Source organism: Telopea speciosissima, chromosome 6, assembly GCF_018873765.1.
Source record: "Telopea speciosissima isolate NSW1024214 ecotype Mountain lineage chromosome 6, Tspe_v1, whole genome shotgun sequence".
NCBI classification, from domain to species: Eukaryota; Viridiplantae; Streptophyta; class Magnoliopsida; order Proteales; family Proteaceae; genus Telopea; species Telopea speciosissima.
The window spans coordinates 51,309,709-51,336,075 of NC_057921.1; the positions used below are offsets into that span (position 1 = coordinate 51,309,709).

The following is a 26,367-nucleotide window of genomic DNA, read 5'->3' on the forward strand; positions in this document are numbered from 1 at the left end:
GGTGGAGATCTACTGCAAGTACAGGACTGTTTCGGCAATTTTTCATTCTTAAAGAGAGAGAAGGACTGCTACCCACATGGGGGGGACCCACACTGCCACAGGGTTCCACGATTTTTTAAGGCCCACAACTGTCCACGATTTTTTATGGGCTGCGCCCAGTGCTCCACGATTTTCCTAGAGGACATGATTGGAATTATTTGATTGATGAGTGGAATCCTAGTCATCATTCTCTCTCTCCTCCAACTTTCCAAGGGCACTTTTGGAACTGTACTTTGGATAGATTTCTTTTGAAAAATATTCTTTCATCCATGAAAGGTTGAAAAGTCAAAGATGCCTTGATCTCATTGCTTGGAGAAGATATCTACAAAGAAAAGGAAGCACAAGTTAGAACTAGAAAGTTACTTTTGTAAAAATAGAAGGTTTAAGTAGCTAGGATTATCTTCTCTCCCTCTTTCTATTTTTTCTCCTTTTTCTTGGGAGTCAAGCATTATAAAGGAGGAAGGAGAAGGGAATATTCTCTATTTTTGGATTCTCTTCTCCCTCTCTCTCTCCCCTCCACGATTTTTAGAAGGAGAGAGCCCCCAAAATCGTGGAGGCCTCTCTCCCTCTTCCCTTTTCTCTCTTTTTCTCTCCTTCCCCCTATAAATACCCCTTGCCCTTTGGGTTGTAACTAGTTAGTTCTAGTTCAGTTTTTAAGTTAGTTTTAGTTCAGTTTTTAAGTTAGTTTTAATTCAGTTTTTAGTTCAATTAATTAGTGAAATTTCTTCTTTTCTTCTTCTAGTTTTTGGCTTTCTAAATTCTAGTTTGATTTTATGCTTTGAATTCCTTGGTTGTTATGCTTTTGATTCATGCTTTAATTTTATGCCTTCAATATGGTTGTAATAATTCTAGTTTAGTTTCAAGCTTTCTAGTCTAAGTTTCTAAGTTGATGACAAGACTTGGAGATTTAGAAGAGGAAGCCATACAAGGTTTGTTCAAGTATTCAAGCTCTTCAACTACATTCATGCAAGTAATTTTAGTCTGGTTCAAGCACATCTAGGTTTTTACTCTTTAAACTCTTAACCTCATTCTCCCTCTCTTCTAGCTCATTCTCTCTTCTTCTATCTCATTCTCCTTCTTCTTCTTCTATTTTTTTATGTGGTTGTGGTGTGTGGCTGCAATTTACCCCTTTCAATCCGCGTTAGTTTGATAGGTTAGATGGATATGTGTTAGGACGCCAATTTAATTCGTTAGATGCTTGTGAGTTAGGACGCGTTAATTTGTTAGTTTAATTGGTTTAATTTAACACTTTAATTTGATTCACTTTGCATTATTTTAAAGTGAGTAAAATAGGGTGGTGTATATTTCCTTGAGTTCAACCCATAGCTACGATTGATCCGTACGCTTGCGGTTATTATTTCTTGCAAACACTCAGTATCCCGATCGGATCGGTATTGTTTAGGGTGGAGGAAAATTTTGTCTTCTCTTATATTTGTAATAATTTTCTCTCCATTTTTTGACAAGTTGGTCAATGTGTGTAGGTGCAAGAAATCCCTAGTGTTATTACATCCTTAAGTGATGGAATATGAAAAAACAAGAGTTGCCACTTAGATTTGGAGTATAGGACTCATGAATGGTGCCCCTTCTTCACAGAAGGGGAGATAAATTACCTCAAAAACTCAACGGTTGATCTATCCCAGATCTCGGGTGAGTGTCAAGTTACAAGCTGAACTTCCTAGACCACACTATTTGTTGTACACTTATTGATTATAAAACTTTCACAATTTGTTTTAAACCCTGAAAATAATAACGCATGGAAATGTCAGATTGGTTTGTATTTTAATTATGAGATAAATGATGATAGGTTCAAGTCTACAAAATTTACATAAGAAATAGAACAAGTGAAAGTTATTCAAATTGTGAGGAGTGGATATTCCAATCTTTTTTTTTTTTGGGTGAAAAGAGGATATTCCAATCAAGCGTGATGAAACTCTACTCCTTATAAATACAACAATTGGGCTTTTTTGGTTGGCTCCAAGTGAACTCAAATTGGTTGAGTTTAGAGGCTAGAAAAATGGGCTGTGTTTGGGCCCAAGCTTGACGTAAGCCCAATATGTTAAAGTAGATAATGAATGAACTTTTTGAACCTAACCCAACTTGTGCAGACTTTTGACAAGTCGGTGAGCGAACTGGAGCAATATTAGAATACCCAATAGGGCCATAAAAATTGGTTTTTTTGTCATAAATCCTACCTAATTGGACCTGGCAGCCGTTGGATTGGGAATTTTTATATTATCGACCGTTGGATGAAATCAGCTCTGAATGATTCTCTAGGGGTATAAGTTTGGTCCAATCGAGTTGAGCCTGCTCTGACCTGTCCTAAGCCCAGGGCCTGGATTGGATTTTTCAACCTTAAGGGTGGATTAGGGTTGAAATTAGGGTTGGGCTGAGCCAGGGTTTAGACCTCAGGCTAAATCCGGCCTAGCTCGGCCCTATGTTAGGGTTATGCTTTATGGTTTACTGATTTGTCTTTCTTTATCTATTTCGTTTGTTGCGTTTATCATAAATTGCTTGTTCTAAAATGTATGCATTTTCAAAAAGCTCCATAATATACTGTATAACATAACTTGGGTAAATTACATGTCACCTCCTTGTTTTCAAATGAAACTTAGATCACCCTTTGGTTTTTGAAAAACTTAAATCACTCCCTCCACAGTAACGGTGTTAGTCTGCTGTTAATTATTGGTATGAAAGGACTATTTTACCCTTGTATTAAAACAGTAGAATTAAATTTACAAAACTACCATCCCTTCATTTTCAACATTGGTCAAGGGTAGTTTAGGGATTTAAATTTATTTAATTGGCTGACATCATCACTTAACAACATAAAACTCACGCTAGGGACTAATTTGTCATATTGGGGTCTAAACCAGGGAGTGGGTTTTTTCAAAAATCAAGGGATGATCTGAGTTTCGATTGAAAACCAGGAGGTGATGTGTAATTTAACCAAATAACTTTTATGATGAAGCTCAGATCGATACTTGCTAGTTGTTTCACATCATAAAAATAACAAATTTAACATCAATGGCTAAGCTTGGGCTGAGCTAAGAGGACTCAATGTCGGGTGAAGGTTTTAAAAAACCCGGTCCAATCCAGCCCTGTTTCAACCCTAATTCCGTTTCCTCTAACAATGATCACTTGTGAATCGGATCATGAGTCGGCTGATTCATAGCGGAATCAGCTGATACTGATCCCAACTTTTGGCTATACAGCCGATTCCTGGGGAGAAAAAAAAAACTCTAGAATCGTTCATGAACCAATAAGAATCAAAACCCATTAAAAATGATTTATACTACTTTTATTGGCAACAGTAAAAAGTTTCTACTCATAACAATCCACAAACTCAGTGAATCGTGAACCACGTTCCGCTCATCTTCTTTATTCTATAAACTATGAACAACAAATACTCATTAAGCTTGGTCTTGGTCCAAGCCGGCCTAGCCAAGATATTCTTAGCCCAGACACTCACATGAGGGCAAGCCGCGAGCTTCGAAGACTTGTTTAGTAGGGATGTAAACGGATTGGATTTGGTTCGAATAGTGCTATATCCGCATCCATATCCGATTAGCTTTCGGATGGATTCGGATAGTGCTAAACAGATTCGGACACGGATATGGATCGGATATTTTATCCGCTTACATGTAAATATAGCTATTCGGATAGCTATAGCCTATGCGTATCTGCATCCGTTTAGCCTTCAGAAAGATTCGGATAGTGCTAAACGGATATGGACACGGATACGAAAACGGATTTCAACTATTCATTTACACAATTACACCCATATTGTTTGGTCGACGTTCCCATGATGTAATGTATCATCGGCAAGTGATGAGGATCTGCCAAGGTGAACTCATTTCCACCCAAGAACTTGGATTTCGATAGACTGGCCTCGTACTCATCAAGAATCTGACCCAAATTTTTTCTGGATCTCCACAACAGCCAAGTCTGGTTCCAAGCTCATAAAAATGTGCTCCACCGCTTGCTCAAAATCCAGCTTCCAAACAACTGGAAGTTCGAAATGGTGGGCTTCCACTTCCATCCACACATCCACAATCGCCATCTTCTTCGCGTCATAGTAAACCAATTCAGTCCCCTTCCCCTTGTACTCGTAGGCAATGTAAGTTGTTATTGCAGAATCAAACAAGAACCCACACCAAAATCAACTCGAATTCACTGAACTAGTAGAGTTGATTAATCAACACATTTAATCAACACTGGATAGGGAACCTGTTATGTGCGCTGTGGGAGATGTGATAAGAGAGATAAAAAAGATGCTCTGCTTACTGGGGTTAAGTGAAAAAAATTTAAAAAATAGAAAAAGTTTGAGAATTGTCAAAAACACAGAGAGAGGTTTGTTGAATTATTAAAAAAGGTCAGGGGAGATCAGAGTAATTTACTCTTAATTTTAAGAGGAGAGTCACAAACTGTCAGTGTGAGAGGAAATCTTGTACGTCACATCATTCACGATGCTGAAAAACAATTTTATTGATACGAAACCCAGGTAGTGTAAAGTGTGAAAGGGGAGAGTTTCTGTTAGGGCTTAGGGTTTAAGCACAAAGTTGCTTAAAGCATTACACCCTGAGTATCTAGTTTGGAATACCTGCATCGCTGCCTCCAGCTAGTATATATAGAAAAACTAGGGTTTAGGTCGGATGGGCTAATTACTAGATTGCCCCTCACACTGGGCATTAATACAAGTAGGATTATATTAGAACATATAAAGGGATATTACATAAATACCCTTACAATCTCCTCCTATGTTCTACATATATCCATTACACATGTATAGGAACCATTATTCAATCAGTAATTGAATCAATATAAATTGAATATCAATAATCCAATAAATCAAATAAGAAATAAGTAAACTTCAAGAAATAAAACTAGGGTTTTAGATCAAAACTAAACCCAACAATAAATCCAAAGTTCCACATGCAAGTGGCTAAACCAAAAGAAATAATCAAAAGAAAAGTCCTTGCAATCCATGTGACTTTACTCATCAAGTAAGTCATCCTCATCGAGATCCGATTCAACCGTTCTCCTCCATCTTCGCCATTCTCTCGTAATTTGTCAAATATGAATTTCATAAGATATTATGAATTCAATCATTTGCACAATAGTATCGAGTTCAACAATAAGAACTTAGTACATTTCATATATGGTGAAGGTAAATCAAAAACAATAAGCATCATCATCAAGTTTCTTTACAAGAACTCGATCCTATATAGTCTCTATCATAAGGACCATACCATGTTTCCATTTGGAATATTGTATTCGTCATATCGTCATAGATTTATGTTGTATCATCAAATTTGGAATGGTACACCATACTATGAAAGACATGTCATCAAATTTGGAATGACATAAAGACTAGCACAATATCATTGAAACATATCAGACATTTTTTCATATTCCTTTGTGGAATAACAAAGTAAGGAGACTTCACATGAAAATTTGCTACACCATCAAGTTTGGAATGGTTTCACAAACCCCCATACTTAGTAACCTAACTAAGTTATCGAAACATGTAAATCATGTCCCGAATGCTTACCAAGGCTAGATGAGATTGAATAATTCAAAATAATATTGGGTTAGGTTAAGACCGACTAAATGGTCTTTAACCCCATCTCCCCTGTAGTTTTGAATGTTCGATCTTTGTTCAATCCCTTTGTAAGGGCATCGCCGTATTATCCTTCGATCTCACATCAATCAAAGTGATAATCCCTTGTTCCGTTCTATAATTCAGCATAGCTGTTTCACCGATGTGTCTCCTCTTACCATTAAAGAGTGAGTTATTCACAATCGTCTTGGTTGCTTGATTATCACGAATATAGATATATAGTTTAACTTAAAACTCCTCAATGGAATATCCATGATCAGATCCTTTATCCACTCGCTTCATCTCCCGAAGCTAGAGCATAAAGTTCGATTCTATAGATGACAGAGCAATACTAGTCGTCTTTTGGATTTCCATGCTACATTGCTCCTCCTAGTGTAAATACATAACCCTTGGTGGATCTGCTTGTCTCCCAAATCGAGCACCAAGATGCATCGGAATATCCTTCCAAAGTTGGAGGATGTCCATTATAACATAAAGCATAACCTTGAGTACCCTTAAGGTATCTCATCGGCCTCGATAGGGCATCCCAATGCTCTTTTCAGGATTACTAGTGAAAGCGACTAAGCATGCCTACCGTAAAGGCTATGTCCGCCTAGTGCAACTCATTGCATACATGAGACTACCAATCGCTTTAGAATAATCTAATCGATTCATGGTGTCACCGTGTTAGGTTTCCACCGTTTGTTGTGGTCATAGGGTGTCTCAATCGGTTTACAATCACCGTATCCCCAACTAGAAAATAGCTTCTCAATGTAATGAGTCGACTAAGGGTGATCCCTTGCTCATCAAGCTTACTCTCATTCCAAGAATGGTGTCTACCACACCAAGATCTTTCATGTCGAATTCTTTGGACAAGGTTTCTTTAATGTCACTCACTACAGAGAGATCGAACCTAGAATCAACATGTCGTCTACATACAAGCAAATAATCGCGACCTTGTTTGACTCGGACAAAAAATAAAGGCACTTATCCGAGTTCTTGGTTTGAAAATCAAGGCTCTTTCTGTCTTGTCAAACTTCTCATGCCATAATTTAGGTGCTTGTTTAAGACCATAGAGAGATTTGTTTAATTTACAAACTCTTTTTCGAACCTTCCATGACAAACCCTTGAGGTTGGTTCATGTAGATTTCTTCTGTTAGATCTCCATTAAGGAAAGCCGTTTTAACATCCATTTGATGCACAACATAGTGCTCAATAGATGCTATGGCAAGAAGAATCCTTATTGTTACCAAATGGCGGATCGGGAGTAGATGTCAAAATAATCTATCCCTCTCACTGTTTATAGCCTTTAGCTACTAATCGTGCTTTATACCTGGCTATAGACCCATCCGGATTAAGTTTCTTCTTCAGATCCACTTACACCCTATTGTCTTGGCCCTCTAGGCGGATCAACAAGGTGTCGGTCTCATTCTCGCATTAAAGAGCTCATTTCCTCATCAATGGCTTCTTTCCATAACAGGAGTCCCTAGATCTCATCGCTTCCTTATAGGTGGATGGATCAGCCTCTAAATGGTAGGTCACAAAATCCTCACCAAAATTCTTGGGTACTCGATCTCTAGTAGATACTCTTCTAGATTCTCGATTCAAGGAGCATTATGGGAGTAGTGTCGAAACAATTGGTTCGAGATTCCAAAGGTGATTCTCAGTAACCACTTGATCCAAACCAGGCAAGGTCGAGGCCTTTATCTCTAAGGAATTTATCCTCAAAGAATATAGCATCCCTAGATTCTATCACCACATTGGTTGATAGATCCAAAATCGATCTGCAAGATCGCTTTCTCGCACAACCTAGATATACACAAGTGTTTGTTCTAGTTCCCACCTTAGGTCTCCTAGGGTCTTGTATCCTAACATAAGCTATACAGCCCCAAACCTTAAGAGTGTCATATCTACAGGATGATTATGCCATAGTTCATAAGGTGTAGAAGTCAGTTTTGAATGTGGTAGTCTATTTAGAATGTGATTTGAGTCAACACTTCGCTTCTCCCCAATAGCAAGAGGGCATACCTGTCAATAACATGGAGTTTAACATCTCTCGTTAACGTCCGTTCTTTCTTTCAGCTATGCCATTTGATTGAGGTGAGTAAGGAGCGTAGTTTCAAGGATTATGCTGCAGAGGCACAGAATTCCTTGAACTCTGTCAATTTGTATTCTCCTCCCTATCACTTCTAAATCTTTTAATTTTCAAGTTCAACCGATTTTCTACCCTATTCTTGAAAATTTTAAATTTTTCAAAAGCTTCATCTTTAGATTTTAACAGGTATAAATGACAGTATCTAGAAAAATCGTCTATAAATGTTATCAAATACTTTCGACCTCCTCTAGTTGTGTAGCTTTTAAAGCCACAAATGTCAGAATGTATAAGTTCAAGAAGTTGAGTGCTCCTAGAAACCGGTCTGAACGGTTTTCTAGTTATTTTAGTTTGAGCACACACTTCACATCTGTTAAATCTAATTGAAGTGTCTAATGGTAAATTATGAGTTTTAGCTAGTTTGAACATTTTGCTATAGTTCACATGCCCTAACCTACAATGTAGTATTTTGGGATCAAGTGAATTATGGTTAACCTGGTTTATTGTCTCATTAGCTAACTTAACCTAAACATACCATTCAAATTATAAGCACATCCAAAATAAAAGGAGTTAACAGACAATGTTACTCTACCACTACTAAAAGTAATAGACATGCCAGCATCAAGCAAAATTCCAATGGAAATTAAATTCTTTTCAAAACCAGGAAAGATTTTAACATTTTTCAAAGTTAATATTTTACCCGATGATAGAACCAGATTCGCCGTCCCTTGTTGAGCCACTTCCACGATGTCTCCATTTGCAACAAGTGATGAGTCCGCTACTTGAACAACATCGGTGAGCGTGTCCTTGCTATTGCAAACATGACAAGTCGCTCCGAGTCTAACCACCAATCAAGATGTCGCCAACCCCTTACCCTTGCCAACCATGACAACAAAGTTAGTAGGCTCAGTCTTGTCCATCGCATGTGAACTTCCTTATGTGGTGTGTCGTGTTCCCTTTCTTAGGACCCCTACACTCGGATGCATAGTGATCCCACTTTCCACAGCTTGTGGCACTTGCCCCTCTTTTTAAAATTAGGCTTTTGGCCTCCAACTCGTTGGGGTTCTTTCTTAGGTGGCTTGGACTCTGCCTAGGATATTTCTTGGGTTGTGAAACCAAATTGGCGATCTGTTGTTGTTTCACCATCTCCAAGTTATTCCTGGCTCTGTTCTCATCTTCGATTCTAATGAACCGTTTGAGATCATCCAGCCCCACTTGTGTTTTCTTTCTGTGCATCTCGGTTTTAAAGGAATGCCAGGTAGAGGGTAACTTAAAGATAATTGCACCCACTAAGAATGCATCAACAACGGGGATGTTTTCTTGGTTCAATTTTGTTCTCAAGTTCTCAAAGTCTCTTACTTGTGGAAGTATCTCCTTATCTTCTTGAAACTTGAAGTCCATAAACTTGTCAACCAAGTGAGTTTTTGATAGGTCTTCCTCCTTTTTGAATTGGGCTTCTAGGTTTTCCCAAATCTCCTTTGCATCTCATATTTACTATAGGTCTCTGCACCTATCTCTGAGCAGTTCAATAGGTAGTCTTTGCAAAAGTCTTCGTCACTTATCCATTGGGCTTGATTAGGTCCGTACAATCAGAAAATTTATTTATTACAAGTGTAGAAAATATTGAGGTATTCTTGTCCAAACCGAGTCCTTCATTCCAAGAATCGAACTCAGAGCCACTAAAGCTTTCCAATTTGATCATCTCAATTGGAGCAAGATGTTTCTCCATATTAAGTGATTTGTTTATATGCCCAAGCAAAAGTTCAAATAAAAAAATAAATGCTCAAGGAACATACACCGAGATGGATAACCTCGAATTTAGATAACGAAGAAAAAGATCGCGGAATTGTAGTGGTGTCGAGCCGGTACCGCAGTTATCGTTAGTATCGTGGTAGATATTGGCGAACCCAATAAGATTTGATAAATCAAATCAAAAGTATCCTCTTTTTTTTTCAAAACATCAAACCTTCTGTCACAAATCAAATAGAGTACCAAAGACCGCTTTAGCTTTTCCGTAGTTTCCCACATATTTTTTTTTTTTTTGTTTTAAACAACCATTCAAATCATAAGCTAAAGCTTTATGATTACGAAGGACAAAAAATTGCACTTGATTTGACCGTGTGGAATCGAAACTAAAGCTTTGAATGTGGAAACAATAAACAAAGGAGAGAGAAATCTGATTTAACTCTTTTGTCCTTTATGAATTAAAAAAACAAAAGAGAAATCGATCGAGTAACTTCTCCGAGACGAAATCGCTCACACTTGCGTTCTCCAAAATCGCTTTGCTCGAGTTAGATCGAAGATGATGTACGAACATTGGACAAAAGCCGTGAACGAGAATGACGAACGCCAAAACGATCTCTCAAAAACAAATTGTAAATCCAAAATCCAAAGCCGATCTTGATCGCAGGAAAACAAATATCCTAATGCTTTAAGATTGTTAGGGTTAGGGTTTTAAGCACAAGGTTGCTTAAAGCATTACACCCTCGAGTATCTAGTTTGGAATACCTGCATCGCCACCACTAGTATATATAGAAAAACTAGGGTTTAGGTCGATGGGCTAATTACTAGATTGCCCCTCACTGGCATTAATACAAGTAGGATTATATTAGAACATATAAAGGGATATTACATAAATACCCTTACAGTTTCGTCAAACCCACCGCCACATAGGTTACAATAATTTTCCACCGTATCTACTCTACACTCCATGTCAGAAATTTATTCGGAAACTTTTGATGTTGATCCCCATCCAATCATCTGTTATCGGTGAAGTTTGATTTTGGTCCAGAAAGTGGCCTAGAGGATTTTTAGAGGGTCGTTTTGGTCTTGAAACGAACTTGGATGACTTAAAAAGTAGATATGTCATTGTTAGAGGCTCGTTAAGACCTTTAAAATGGTATGTATTTCAACATATGTTATGTTTTAGTCCGATCTTATTCGATTTGATAATTTTTAGATCTAGGGGTATTTTTGTATTTTTTCGGGTTAGAATTTTTCCATAAAATGTCCTTATCTCTTTGAGAGGTTAGTGAGTGAGATCTAAGGGTTTGTAACATTTCCAAAGATAATGAAATTCGTTCTATTGCTCGACCGTGGATGTAGCTCCCCATCTTGGGGATGAACCACGTAAATCCTCTGTGTTTGTGTGTTTTTGTTCTTCTCTATTTTTTGTATTTCTTCTACAAATCATCATTTTTTAGCGTTGTTTTCTTAACACCATCCTAAATTTTTGGTAAAATCCAGCCATCCTTATCTTCTGCAAATTAAGACAATAGCTTGAAAGCCTCTGATTGTTGACCACTATTCTGCCACCCTCAATCATCTTTGACAATAGTTTACTTGAAAACCTCTGATGTTGACCCTTATGGTGATTTATGTGTTTATCTTTTTCCTCAAATTAAAAAAAAAAATTTAATAGTTTACTTGAAAGTCTCTAAAGATGCGCAAGAATGCTAGAGTCACAAGGACTCGAGAGATATAATAATAGGAATTGAATCTGACTTCTAACTAAGAAAGAATTGGATCTTTCCAATGTCTTGAAATGTTCCAAAGATTTTTTATTGTAAAAATTGCTATGCCAAGAAGAACAACTTTGAAAATCATATTGCTTACTTGTAGTAATCCATCTGTTGAAGTCTCTACAACTCACCAGCTTCGAACTGGGGAGGCTTACAATTTGGTATTTAACTTACACTAACACTAAACTACTCTACGATCAAATTGCTCACCTGCCAGTAACTAATTTGTTGAAGTCTTCACAACTCTGCAAGCCACGAAATGTTAAAGCTTATGACTTGATGATAATGGATGTCTTTTGAAACACGAGCCAAAAGACTAATTGCTGGAGTTATTCTCCAAGCAAGATCTACTGAATGTCTTTTGAAAGGCGGGCCAATGAGACATCGGGGCTAGAATCCAACTTCAGCAAAAAACTACATCTAAAAAGATAAAATATAAATGTATTGTTTGTTAGTTGATCTAGTAATCCCTTCCTTTGTTGGTGAACTGCTCCTTTATAAGATTCACGGCAGTTCTGGTGGTTTCTGATAGTTACCATGTAGTAATGTAACTACCTACTTCCTTAAAATCTGATTAAAACTCCTCTTTTGACTGTTCATCGATCGTTGACAGTTCTTCGATCATTGATAGTTCGTCGATCACTATCAATTTATTAGTCACTAAAATAAGTCAATCATGATTGAAATAGGTTCAGTCTATTGACTGAAATAGGGAGTACCACTATTATTCACTTCTCAGGTCTCCACCAAGCCACCATCAAGTGGGCAACTACTCCACCTAGGCCTTCTCAATCTCAACTCTACTCTTTGTCTCTACATCCAAACAAATAAATATAAGGGATAAATTTTTAGATCTACTAGATAAGAATGGAAAAGACATACAAAAACCTTAGGAGGGGTTGGTGAACCCTAGGATGGTGGTTAAACCATCGTATTTTTTTTATTTTATTAATATGTTTCTATTGTTTTATATTCCAAAAATTTTTATTGTTTCTCTCACTTGTTTTTTTTTTTTTTGACTGAGTTTCCTTCCACCAACTATGAATGAGATCCCATTCATCATAGGATGGGAATAAGTATTGGGAGGGTATTTTGAAATATACTAAAACCCTAGGAGGGATTGGTGAACTCTAGGATGATGGGTGAACCATCGTCTTTTTTTCTTAATATGTTTTTATTGTTTTCTATTCCAACAATTAAGATGTATTTTCCTTTGGATTCGATGTTGTAGCTTTGTTTTTATTCTTTTTAGGGGATAAAAGCCGCTTTGATTTCTACTCCTACGTTGATTTTTGAGCAACGAGCGAAACCCATGCTATAGCTTTCTTTTATTTTATTCTAACGTGGCAACTTTGAGGATTAAGTAAATCTTTTTAAAATAAAAAATAATAGATATAAAACAAATTTGAAACCTACTTATGTTGTAATCTAAGTAATTTTCCCTAAATATAATTACCACTTGCCATATCGTCTTTCTTAGTTTATAACACTTTAGGTTCATGAGCCAATTAAAATCAAAACCAACTAATTAAAAAAACGCACTTGGAAACATCGACAGAAGAGATCTCGATCTCGATCTCGATTTATACTTCTTTTATTGACTACCAGTAAAAAGTTATAACTCATCACAACTCAACAACTCACCAACTCAGTGAATAGCAACAACATTACACATTCATCTAATTAATCTTCTTCATTCTCTAAACTATAAAAACACCTTTTAAGCTTGCTTCTGCATAGCAACGGTCTTTATCCAAGCTGGCCTAGCCAAGATATCCTTAGCCCAGGCACTCACATGCGGGCGAGTCTCAAAAACTTTTTTGGTCGATGTCCCCATCATGTAATGAATCGCCGGCAAGTGATGAAGATCTGCCAAAGTGAACTCATCTCCACCCAAATACTTGGATTTCGATAGCCTGGCTTCGTACACATCAAGAACCTGACCCAGTTTCTTCTGGTTCTCTTCCACAACTGTCAAGTCTGGTTCTGCACTCATTAACACGGGTTTCACTCGTTGCTCAAAAATCAGCTTTGAAACAACTGGGTCGAAATGGTGAGATTCCACTTCCATCCACACGCTCACTCTTGCCATCTTCTTCGTGTCATGGTAAACCAATTCCGTCCCCTTCCCGTGGTACTCGTAAGCAACATAAGCGGTTATTGCTCTTGATTCTGCAAAAACAAACAAGAACCCAAATCAATATTAGTTCGGGTTAACTTTTAAGGATGAGTTCTACCCAAATCCCTAATAGGAGAGGAAAAGAGAAGAGATCTACCGAATAACTTTAGGTCTCCGTCTTCAAAGGCTGGAACTTTACCGAATGGCTGTAAAAGAAAAAAAGGTAATTTAGGCTTCAGAGGTTTAACGGGAAACTAAGAAAGGAAATTAAGTGAGATTGGATCTGAGATTTTGAAGCTTACGTTGAGGGAGAGGAAGGGTTCCTTCTTGTGCTCTCCTGTCAACAAGTTAATAGGGACGACCTCGAATTCGACGTTTTTCTCGTGGAGGGCAGCGAAGGTTCTCATTGCTGCGGAGGAGAATAAGGCTGCGTGGACTTTGGGCGCCATGACTGTCTGATGGAGAACCTTTTGACGAAAATGAAGATGAGAGCTATATGGAAATACAAAAGGTATTGGTCTTATATAGAGAGACAAAATGAAAATTTTTTTTCCCGCGTAACGGGCATGTGCATGTTCTCAGACATAATCGCATGTGAAATGACTGACACACCCCCTGAAAACCCGTAAAGGATCAAGGATTGATCGACCATTTTGTAGGCTCGTTTTAATATTAGACGCACGATCTGCAGGCTGCAGCAACTATCCAAATGAGAAGTGGAGGAGTGGATTCCATGTAGATGACTTGCATGCGCATGAAAATGGTTTGACCTGAGCCGGCCTCTTACTCTTGCCACTACTTGCTTATGGTCAAACATTGAAGTCCAGGTAAAACTTCTGGAATATATGTTCCATTTAGAGGGACGAAACCAGGCTGTGAATAATAAGTAATCACAAGAAAACCACGAAGTAACAAATTTTCACCAAACCCTACGTAAAGCTAAACATATATACAGGTAGGTAATCAAAGAATCTCACAATGCATCATCCAAAGAACCACAACTGAAACTGCTAGAACTACTCTTTCGCAGTTCCTGAATACAGCATCAAAAAATAATTATGAAGCTAATTAAAAGAAAACATTAGAACTGATATATAATGAGAATACCTAGCTTATGTGTTGGACACATAATTATCATGTCAATGGCCTACTTTATTAGGTTCTTCCCCCCATCCTTTTCTTTTAATTTTTTTGGGGCAGATTTCTTAGGTTTGGATTATAAATAATTATTGAAAATAAAAAATGTATATTTCTTTTGAAATGAATAAAAAAACCTTGCATTTTAATTACTTAAAAGAATGCAACTTGTAGGTTATAAGTCCATGCAAAATCTCTTACAATGATTAATATGGGGAAGGGATGAAGGATTTTCTGTCAAGGAGCGTAGCCCCTGTGCCAGCGCAGGGACAATGGGAGCGCAAGAGAAAACCTGCCATTTTTTGATCCAATACTTGCCATTTTTTGACTCTTTTTTGAAAATTTTATCAATTTATACTGATTTTTAATATTTTATTAATATTTTTGACCAATCCAAACCTGATCCAGAAAAGCCTAGATTTTGGCCATTTTTTACTGATCCAAGCCAAGTTTGATCGATCCAAAGGAAGGAGAAGTCGCTTGTTAGAGCTTCATCTGCAACCTTGACCAGCATCCATTGACCCCACTTTCAGTCCTTTCCAATGGCTAGATCTGGCCAAACCATTAACCTTTTATTTTTGGATCTCCACCTTCTATTTTCTGATCAACCCCTGGTTCTCACAATCACACCATAAGATCAGGTTGGGATTTCTTGCACGGGTCACTCCCTATACAAGCCCTACTCGATCTGAGTTTAGACCCTTTCTACTGGGTGGATTACATATTCCAACATTGAATTATTTATCCACTAGTATCCCCTTTTGGATAATCCGCCATGTTAGAGCTCTTGTATGATATACATATTGTTTTCTTCCTTTCCTACAAGATCGGTCTTTTAGAAGAAGCGGTGATCGATATTGGCCATGACCAACCCCGAATCCGTATCTGGATTTTGAACCTTGAGGATGAAATAGGATTCATATATGCATTTAGTTGGGATAATTAACGTCTCTCTCTCTTAATATTTGGGTTCTATGTTGAGTTGAGTTGAAACATGTCTCTTTTTCACAGATTCACAAGTCAATAGAGTCATAGACCAATCAATTGTTATGAAAATCACTTTTTTGCTGTCCCTATTCAATATATTCTTATATTGAGAGAGGTATCCAACAAGCAAAAATCTTGGATTACTAAGATTGATTACAACAAGATTTATAATGGACTGTCTAAATGATATCCCTATAAGTGTATTTAAAACCTTGCACCCTTTAATTACCTTGTCTCATTTTCAAGGGTTAAGTTCTTTATGTTAGGGGTATAAAAGGATTTTCAAAATAATTTGAAAGTGACTTATCATTATGTCATTATAAAAGTTATCATTGTCATACACATTTTTCGAGTAAATCTTCTAAAATGACATTATATTTCATCATTGAAAAAAATAGCTTGTTGCAATAAAATGGTAGAAAAGTAAAATTATAAATTATTTAACACCTTCGAGTAGTGTCAATAAAAAAATGGATATACATATATATATATAGTGAGAATATCTTATGAGATTCAAGTAGTTGGATTACAAATTATTTAACACCTTCGAGGGGTGTCACTGCGAAAATCCCTTTATATAGTGAGAATATCTTAAGAGATTCAATCAGTTGGACCATAATCAACATGTCAATGGCTTAGTATTCATTACACTATAAATGTTACTCATTATATTAGAACCGAAAGAGAGTTCCTTTATTCCCATTTTTTTTTAAAAATAGTTAGGTTTGGATTATAAAGAATGAGAGAGTTGGGCATGTCGCCAATTTTCGGTAAACTTTGTTTTTTTGGTAATGAATTTTCGATAAACTAGCACAGGACTAGATATAAGAGGACAAGGGAGTCTTTTTCAAGGGGTAGGTGACAGGAAGATGCTATCAAGCAATCGATTTTGGAAGTAATTGGTAAATAGTATAGGGTGAGTAAAGTCCGATTAGAATAATGTCTTGTAATAGGATTGATTACAAACAGATTTATCCTTCAAAAGAGAGGGAGAAAAAAATAAACAACTTTTAACACACAATTTAACCATAGGTCAATTTCGTTTGTTTTAGTTCGATTGTGCTTTTCTTTCTGGAAGGCTCAATCTATGCAACATGCCAAACATAATCCAAACATTTTATTCCCAACATGGTTGCAAGATTTGGGAATCGGATCGGTGAATCCATCGATCTGAATTGAAATTGGTTGACACAGATCCTGATTCCTTCCAATACTAATCGTAGTGCCTGAATCAAAATCGGATCAGCCGATCCAATTACTAGTTATTTTCTTCATATTCTAATTGGATCAGGCTGATTCTTGACCCGATCCCGATTCGGCAGATTCCATCTTCACCAAAAAATAACTTGCAATCGATTGGACTATGTGAATTTGTTCGATTAAATTTTGATTTCAATTTTTAAAACCTTGGGCTATGTTTGGAAGGTAAGAAAAAAAAAGGACCTGGATCCTCTCTCATGCATCCAATAGTTGGGGGCATTCGGGCACAGACCCTGAGGGCCTCCAACCGTTGGATGCGTTGGAGGGTCTGACGTGGGGAGGATCTTAGGGGTGTAAAAAAACCCGGCCATTTAGAACCGGCCCTGAGCCTGGATAGGGTCGAGCCAGACCGAGCTTGTGTTTAATAGGGTCGGATTGGATTTAGTGTTTTCTTGGGGCAGGGTTTAGTGTTTTCTTGACACTTCCAGGGTTAGCCTAATCGACCTTGTATTATATATTATATATTTATAAATATTTAGATGGTAAGCATTGCTGTAACGGTGAAGGTTGTTCCATTGTGACCAACTCATCACAAGTTCAAGTTTGAAAACAGCTACTCTACGCCTGGCAGAGCCGAGTTAGGCTTGGGTTTGGGATAGGGTTTTGGTAAAATCAAGCCGTTGGCACTCCTACAGGATCTCTTTCTACGAAAAAAATATTTAAATTAAAAAAAAAGACATAAATCAATCATTGCTTCATCATAATTTTTGTCGCATCAATCATCATGTTGAAAACAAAAGATAATTTTTATTATGAGAAGTCGGCTAAGGGCCGGAGAACCGCCGGCTTAGGAAAACCACATTTAAAAGAAAAAGGGTTGGGGAAAAGCAACAAACTTTTGATAGCCAAAGTTTAAGAGCACCTCCTGCAAGGAAATGAGCTGAGCCTCTCTGTTGCAAGATCTAGAAATAAAATAGAAATTTATAAGCAAGATTGCCTTGGGGGGCATCTAAGCAAGAAGAGTGAGGGAAATATTTCCCTTTGAGAACTTTTTTACCCACAGGGTCTCTTCATTTGAGATTAGTCTCCAACATTGTGGGCTAAGTCGGAAAGATCAAAACTCATAAAGTCCTTGAATCCAGAGTCCAGACCCATCCAGACCTACTCGAAGACTTGCTCTTACAAAGGTTTTTCTGATTCATCCAAAAGAGTCATTTCCCATCTTTATCCTACCCGCCACCACGTAGTGTGAAAGGAGAGAGTTTGTCAAACACACTGACGTACACATGGTTAGGAACTTTTTCTAAAAAATCCTCAATATCTATGTATCTACACTACTTTTGACTTCTCAGGTACCCACGCCATCAATTGGGCAGGCTGGGCATTCTCAATCTAAACTCTGCTCTAACACTATGTATTCCACTTGCCATAGGCCCATATGGACTTTCTTTCTTTATAACACTTTAGGTTCATGAACCAATAAGAATCAAAACCTATTAATTTAAAAACACTCTTGGAAACATCGATAAACACAATCTCAATCTCGATTTCCATTTATACTTCTTTTATTGGCTAACAGTAAAAAGTACGTTTCAACTCATCACAACTCAGTGAATCGCAACAACATTACACAAAGAAAGAAAGAAAGAACCACACATTCATCTAATTAATCTTCTTCATTATATAAACTATAGGAACAATTAAGTACTTTTTAAGCTTATTTCTGCATTGCAGCAGTCTTGATCCAAGCCGGCCTAGCCAAGATATCTTTAGCCCAAGCACTGACATGCGGGCGAGTCTCGAACACTTCTTTGGTCGATGTCCCCATCAAGTAATGCATCGTCGGCAAGTGATGAAGATCTGCTAAAGTGAACTCATCTCCACCCAAATACTTGGATTTCGATAGTCTGGCCTCGTACACATCAAGAACCTCACCCAACTTTTTCTGGTTCTCCTCCACAACTGCCGAGTCTGGTTCTAAGCCCCTTAACATGGGCTTCACTAGTTGCTCAGTAACCAGCTTTGAAACAACTGGGTCGAAATGGTGAGCTTCCACTTCAATCCATACGCTCACAGTCGCCATCTTCTTCGTGTCATGGTAAACCAATTCCGTCCCCTTCCCGTGGTACTCGTACGCAACGTAAGCGGTTATTGCTCTTGATTCTGCAAAATCAAACAAGAACAAAAATCAAAATTAGCACGCGTGCGAGCTAGTTTTTAAGGATGAATTCTACCCAAATTCCTAACAAGAGAGGAGAGGAGATCTACCGAATAGCTTTAGGTCTCCGTCTTCAAAGGCTGGAACTTTACCAAATGGCTGCAAAAGAAAAAAAAAAAGGGTATTTAGGATTTGAAACTAAGAAAGGAAAGTGAGATTGGATCTGAGATTTTTGAGGCTTACGTTGAGGGAGAGGAAGGGTTCCTTCTTGTGCTCCCCTGCTCTCATGTCAATAGGGACGACCTCAAATTCGACGTTTTTCTCGTGGAGGGTAGCGAAGGCTCTCATTGCTGCGGTGGAGTATAAGGCTGCGTGGACCTTGGGTGCCATGCTGATCTGCTGGAGAAGCTTGGGAAGAAAATGAACGATGAGAGGAAAACAGATGGAAAGACAAGGATGACTTGAAAAGGACTCTGGATATTGGTCTTTTATAGAGAGAAGCTTTCTCGAATATTCCATTTAGATGAAAGTACGAAACAAGGCTGTGATTAATAAGTAATCACAAGAAAACCACAACATGCTCAGCTCGAAACTCGGCCGAATTGACCCAACAACGTTAACACAGGTATGATTAACGAATTAGTAGAATCCTGCATGGTAAAATGTGGGAAAAAAAAGAGTCAAGAATCCTTTGAAAGTGGAAATCCAATCCCCCAAGCAACCACTGTGTGAGACTGAAATCACCTACCAGTACTTGCAGGTATGATTAGGTGATGACATCTACCTCACCTGCTTCATTAAGAAGGCATAGAGGGGTATTTTGGAAAATAAAATGACAAATTATCACCACCTAACCTAGGTAAAGCTATACATACAAGTTTTTTTTTTCGTTGAAAAGCTGCACATACAAGTACATAAGTCAAACTCCCACAATGCATCATCCAAAAAACCACTACAGTGACCGCAAGTTAAATAATGAAGTTAACTAATTAAAAGAAAACCTTAGAACTGACATATATTAATGAGAATGATAAACGGTTTACTCACCATCCTAGGGTTTTAGTATGTTCTAAAATATCCTTTCAATTCCTATCCCCGTTGATCCCATTCATAGTGGGTAGAGGGAAACTCGATCCTAATGAGAATACCTTATGAGAATCAAAAAAAAAAAAATTGAAATCTTTTCTTGACATCCAAACGCAACCTAATTAAGTTATAAACATTACTCAACATATTACATTGGAAGACGGAACCCCCCCCCCCCCGCGCCCCCCAACCACCCTCTTTAATTTTTTTGGGGGCAGATTTCTTATGTTTGGATTATAAAGAATTGTTAAAAATTAAACTAGGTTGTATTTCTTTTGAAAAAACTGCCTTCTAAATACTTTAGGAATCGCACGTATAGGTGACGACAAATCCATGCAAAACCTCCTAATTTAATTAGATTTTACAAGATTATTAAACATGAGGAAGAGTTCTCTATCTGGGAGCATGACACTTGCTCTAGTGCGGGGCTGATAGGAATGCACAAGAAAACATCAACAGCGATTGGATTTGTGCATGCTACACCAGTGCTAGTGTACACGATGATATTCCCTACATAAGTCCTCACATGGTCATAGTAAGAAAAGAAAAATAATAAAGAACCCCATGTGAGAGAGAAATAGTATTTTAACGTCATGATTGATGAGTTGATTATTTTTCCATAATTTTATATAAAGTTAGTTTATATAAAGTTGAACTTGAACTATGAAATGGGATTCATATATGCATTTAGTTGGGATAATTAAGGTGTCTCTCTCTCAATATTTGGGTACTAAGGTGAGTTGAGTTGAAACATGTCTCTTATTCACTGATTCGTAAGACACATTGACCAATCAATTGTTAAGAAAAACATTTTTTATTGTCCCTATTCTCGTATTGAGAGGTATCCAAATGAGTAAAATTCTTGTTTGACATACTTGTATTGAAAATGTAATGGGCAACAATCACAATTTGTGAGGTGGTAAAACTCAAATAATTTTCATTTACATATTTCAAAGAAGAGAGAAACAACGCCACTCGATCGCGTCAAATATGCCTTATCCTTGTACCTTAATACAAAGGTATACAAAATGACTGTCACACCCTTAATCAATTCTAAGGTTTCAAAAGAGTATGCCGATGATTTCGTGCACCCCATGCATTGAGCCACCGGGTGGCATTCTTTTTCCCTTCAAAGAAAATGAAACAACGTCGGGGGTAGTTCTCGGACTAGCAAACCTGAGTTTGTGTGTTTCGATTTTATATTTCCAGTGAATGGTGACATGTGAATATTTATTTATTTATTTATTTATTTATTTATTTGATGAAAAGATATGTGAACATTTATGTTGGCCATGAACGTGCTTCCCATGATACTGAAAAGAAAGGGTGAAAATGTAGTGATGAAGACATGCTTGACATGCTTTACACTTTATATATATAAAATGGATAACGTGGAGTCCCAATGTGGACGTTGTGCCATGCGCGGCTGCTGTTCTACCGTATGGTACGTGGGGCCCATTTTGGCGTTTGTATCCGTGGCATCGTCCATAGTATCGGTCTTGGATCAATGGATTCATCAGGATTGGATCGGTATCCCGATTCTTACAACCAATCCAACACCAATCCACTGGTATGATCCAAGGGTAAAAAGAAAATAAAAATCCATTTTATTAAAAAAAAGAAGAAGAAGATAATTCCATCTGATTTGGCCCGATTCAGGGTGATCTGGATCTGTATCGAATTGGTTTTTTTTGCCGATTCTACTAATTAGATCCTTGATCCATGGCAGGGGGTGCAAGTTTGGCCCTGTTGGTCTGAACCCGCCCTGGCCTGTCCTGAGCCCGACTAGGGTCTAAACGGAGATATTTGGCCCTAAGGCGGGTTAGGATTGGAAATTTTTAGCCCTGGTCGGATTAGGGTTGAGGCCTCGAGCTAAGCTTGGCCCGGCCTGACCCGACCCTGATTTAAGTTATACTATAAAATATATATTAGTATAATATATACATTATAAACTTTAAACATCACCCACATTTTTTTTATATAACATATTATATATGAAGACAATAGTGATATAATACATTTTATTATAGTGTTATTTTATGTAAAATTGATAATGTTCTCCTCGATCCATTCCAACCCATGCATTTCTTTCCCTCTCCCCATGATCATGGCCAATCAGGGTCAGCCGGCCCAACCCTAAGGGTGGGTCACAGTTGGATTTTTCTAACCCTGAGTCAAGGTTGGGTTAGGCTTGGGCCCAGCTACGGGGACATAGGGTTAGGCAAGGATTTTATAAAGCTCTTTCCAACCCGACCCTGTTGCAGCCCTAATCCATGGTAGGTGGGGAACATGAGCAAAACGGTTGGTGCCAGACCAAGTGGAGTTCGTAGTTTGGGCCTAAGCCCACCAACACTACCGGGTTAAAATGGACCTGAAGTATGCAACACCTTTCCAAGAATTGTCCACCATAAACTTGTCTGGGTGGTGTAGTTGGTCATCATGCTAGTCTCACACACTAGAGGTACCTAGTTCGAACTCGGGCTCAGACATTTGTCTAGAGCAGTTGATAAAAGTGTGGAACATAAAAACCCTTCTTCCCCATCTATTTTTTTCTTTACATTTTTGCCTTATCCTCTTTTTTTCCTTCCAGTTACCACTTCCACCCTGCCTATTGCCATCCTCTCTTTCCTCCACCTTCTTCGCATCCTTCCCAAGACCCCGGATCAGGTCATCATATGAGGGAGTGCAGGAAATGTTCACGTATGTGAGCGTATGTGAACAATTCACAATCGTTCAGATGGAATTTGATATACATAAAAATATATCTTTATAGGTGTCAGCATGACAAGGAATCCTATTGAAGCTCTATACAGTCAAGTGGGCCCCCCGTCATTAATACTCAGAATATCTTAGCTTCTAATCCCTTCCAGGATGGCTCAACATGATCGACCTATCTCAATCGGCTGTGACAACTCACTATCCACTCAATCGGATCGTAGTACAAACCGACTCGAACTATATAAGAAAATTGAGAACCCACAATAAGGTCTTCGTACAAAGACTTGATCTAGATTCGTGCAAAGGATTCATTTCAAGGAGGGGGGGGGGAGGAGAGATAGACACACAGGGCGTTAGCTTACGGTACACCAGTGGTGTGCCAGTCTTTTCCCTTTTTATAATATATTTGTTTTGTTTTGATAAATTAGTTAAGAGCAAGAGTTCTTTGTAGGGGGGGGGGCATGGATGGTACGCCCAAACACAGTGTGGAGTCACGCCCAACACCTAGACTTAGTGGAGGGCGAAATGATCGCCACGCCCAAACACAGTGTGGAGTTGGATTTTCGCCTTTTATTGGGGGTGGGGAGGTCATTTCGCCCCCCACTATGTCTACCGTCTAGGCATGGGGCGATACACTCCCTCGACAAGAAATTTTTCTCCATTAGTTAAAATAAAGATAGGTTGGTTAACATTGTAAAGTGAAATCTAATATTGAGTAATCTCATAATTTTTCGGAAAAAAAAAAAAAAAACATGGAAACGCCAACGGAAGATGAAATGGTTTCTTTAGATTTACTTTTACTGTTGGGAAAAAGAACGCTGCGTGATCATGTGACTCCTACGCCCATACATAGGAGTGTACAAAATTATCGCTTAGACATCCCATTTGTTTTGGTGTCTGTACATGCACTTTTGTTGGCTCTTGCGCTAATGCAGGGACTACACAACCAAACAACAATCTCTTGTCCTAAGTAGTTTTATTGTAAACCAAAATCTCCAACTCATCACAAGCACTAACTCATTGAGTCGCAACAATATTATACAAAAACTGATTTTCAAATCACCAACTCAGTGAGTCGCAACAACGTAACACAGAAATAACATGTTTAGCCACTCTCAGCTCCATCATCTTTATTCTATAAACTAAAAAAAAACCCTTTAATTAAGCTTGCTTCTGCATCGCAACGGTCTTGGTCCAAGCCGGCCTAGCCATGATATTCTTAGCCCAGGCACACACATGCGGGCGAGCCTCGAATACCTTTTTGGTCGATGTCCCCATCAAGTACTGGATCGTCGGCAAGTGATGAAGATCTGCCAAAGTGAACTCATCTCCACCCAAATACTTGGATTTCGATAGCCTGGCCTCGTACACATCAAGAACCAGACCTAGTTTCTTCTGGTTCTCCTCCACAACTGCCAAGTCTGGTTCTGCACCCATTATCATGGGCTTCACTCGTTGCTCAAACAACAGTATTGAAACAACTGGGTCGAAATGGTGAGATTCCACCTCCATCCACACGCTCACGATCGCCATCTTCTTCGTGTCATGGTAAACCAATTCCGTTCCCTTCCCGTGGTACTCATAGGCAACATAAGTGGTTATTGCTCTTGATTCTGAAAAAACAAACAAGAATCCAAACCAAAATCAATCCGGACTAATTTTTGAGGATGAGTTCTATTCAAGTCCCTAAAAGGAAAGAGAGTCTACCGAATAGCTTTAGGTCTCCGTCTTCAAAGGCTGGAACTTTACCGAATGGCTGCAACGCAACGAAACAGGGGATTTAGGATTAGAGGTTTAAAGTGAAACAGAGAAGGAAAATTTAAGTTGGGTTTTTGAGACGACTTACGTTGAAGGAGACGAAAGGTTCCTTCTTGTGCTCTCCAGCTTTCATGTCAATATGGACAACTTCGAATTCAACGCCTTTCTCGTGGAGAGTAGCGAAAGCTCGCATTGTTGCAGTGGAGAATACGTTTCCGTGGACCTTGGGAGCCATGGCTGTCTTCTCTGATAAGCTTTTGAAATGGAAGAGAAGGATGTGATCGATGAAGAGGACTAGCCTCCATATTGGTCTGTTATATATAGAAGTAGAGACGAGCTAGCTTTGCCTTGCACTTAATTAAGCCAGTCAATTCTTTCTGGTATGATCCTTTTAATGCCAGTTTACGAAATCTGGTTGTGATTAACAAGTAATCACGGGAATACCACAAAAACTTGAGCCTCAATCCGCTTCTGAGTCCCCTATGTATCAAGGTCAACTCCGGACTCAGCCGAGTTGACCAACTCTCAAAAAGAGGACAAATCAGCACAATTATGTATAAAGGACGTCAAACGGTGCGGTTCTGGTTATTCGGCTCCGTTGCGGTACGATTTATATTTTGATAAGGTGAAATCAAAATCGAACCGGACAGGAATCAATCAAAATCAGAATCGTTTTGCATACGGTCCGATTTTACCAGTTTCTATTTGGTTTTCGCTATCCGATTCATAACTGGTTTACATGCGGTTTGTGTAGTATTGTTTTTAGGAAACAGTAATGAAGACAACCTTGGTTTTCAATGCCTTTATATTCCCGTGTTTTTCCATTCTCTCCCGGTGTCCCTCACTCATCATATTTCCTATGCCTATGTGATAAAAATAAAAAACTTCTCATCTTCAACCGTCCTTTTCCTTTCCTATTCTTTATTGTTTTTTCATTTTTTTTTCTTCTCCACTCTCGCATGATGAATAAACTATTTCTTCTATTAAAAAGTAGGATTTTGTTAATCCATTTTAACATCATCTATAATTTTCAATTCATACTTGAACAAATAGAATATATAGTTAATCCATGGCATGTTACTTATTTTATGTTTCATGTTGATGCAATAATTATATTTATTAAATTAATTATATGTTATTAATTAATCCAATTGATGCATGGGTTAGTATTAAAGTAAGAGGTATTGGTTTCTATTCGTCTTTTTCGGTTTCTTATTCGGTTTAGAATCGCGATTTTGTGGTGAAAATCAAAATCGAACCGGAAAGAGAACCTAAAAAATAAAAACCGGATCATTTTTCTGCGGTGCGGTTTGGCTCGATCGTAAACAGTCGGTTTCGGTTCTGATATTCGGTTTCAGTTCCATTTTGACATCCTTATTTTTGTATACGAAAACGAGACCAAGTCAAGCCGCCCATGAAATGACCCAAACCACCCCCCCTCTTTATGTTGGGCCGGAGGAGAGCTAGGTCCCAAGAAACCTACCTCAAGTTCCGTACAATCTTTTTTCCTTCTCCTTGAATTGGAATGCAAGCACCGTTTTATGTGTAGGTGTAGGTGTCGGTATCAATTTGGTTAGTCGTATCAGCCGATTTGTATCGGTATTGATTGTAATAGATATTAATATCATAAAAAATGGATTTTTAAAAAAAAATATTTGATTGACTCATCTCTACTCTTGAGAAGTATCTGGACATGGAATTTAGTCCCAACCTGAGGTATCAATATCGGATTGGCTACATCGTATTGGTATTAGCCGACATCGATATTGATACCTAATCGATCCCGAATTGAGTATCAGCATCAAATCAAGGATAAAATTGTTAAAAAAATTTTCAAATTTTAATGAATGTAAAGGTAAAATTGACTGGCGATCCAGATTGATATCAGCAAAGACCGATATCAACACTGATACCGGCACCAATATCTCAATCCTTTTTTCCACCTAAATTGCC

General features: G+C 38.1%; 2 protein-coding genes and 1 non-coding gene across 4 annotated transcripts; 1 reads left to right on the forward strand and 2 right to left on the reverse strand.

Moving 5' to 3' along the window:
• Positions 1-12,932: 12,932 nt before the first annotated feature.
• On the reverse strand, positions 12,933-19,268 carry LOC122664531 (glutathione S-transferase-like). 2 transcript variants are annotated; one of them, XM_043860381.1, is made up of 4 exons: positions 19,096-19,268; positions 18,963-19,011; positions 18,625-18,857; positions 12,933-13,190 (listed from the first exon to the last, which is right to left on the reverse strand). In XM_043860381.1, the coding sequence occupies exons 1-4, from the start codon at positions 19,240-19,242 to the stop codon at positions 12,972-12,974; spliced, it is 648 nt and encodes a 215-aa protein (XP_043716316.1). In that variant the 5' UTR covers positions 19,243-19,268; the 3' UTR covers positions 12,933-12,971. The 2 variants fall into 2 exon arrangements, with proteins under 2 accessions (XP_043716316.1, XP_043716317.1); XM_043860382.1 differs by having other exon boundaries at positions 12,938-12,976; positions 18,403-18,857.
• Positions 19,269-22,353: 3,085 nt separating this feature from the next.
• TRNAV-CAC lies at positions 22,354-22,427 on the forward strand. Its single transcript has one exon. It is a non-coding gene; the product is annotated as a tRNA-Val (tRNA).
• Positions 22,428-23,788: 1,361 nt separating this feature from the next.
• LOC122664533 (glutathione S-transferase-like) lies at positions 23,789-24,693 on the reverse strand. Its single transcript, XM_043860384.1, has 3 exons — positions 24,503-24,693; positions 24,364-24,412; positions 23,789-24,269 (listed from the first exon to the last, which is right to left on the reverse strand). Exons 1-3 carry the CDS (start codon positions 24,647-24,649, stop codon positions 23,818-23,820), a joined length of 648 nt encoding a protein of 215 aa, XP_043716319.1. The 5' UTR covers positions 24,650-24,693; the 3' UTR covers positions 23,789-23,817.
• Positions 24,694-26,367: the final 1,674 nt, after the last annotated feature.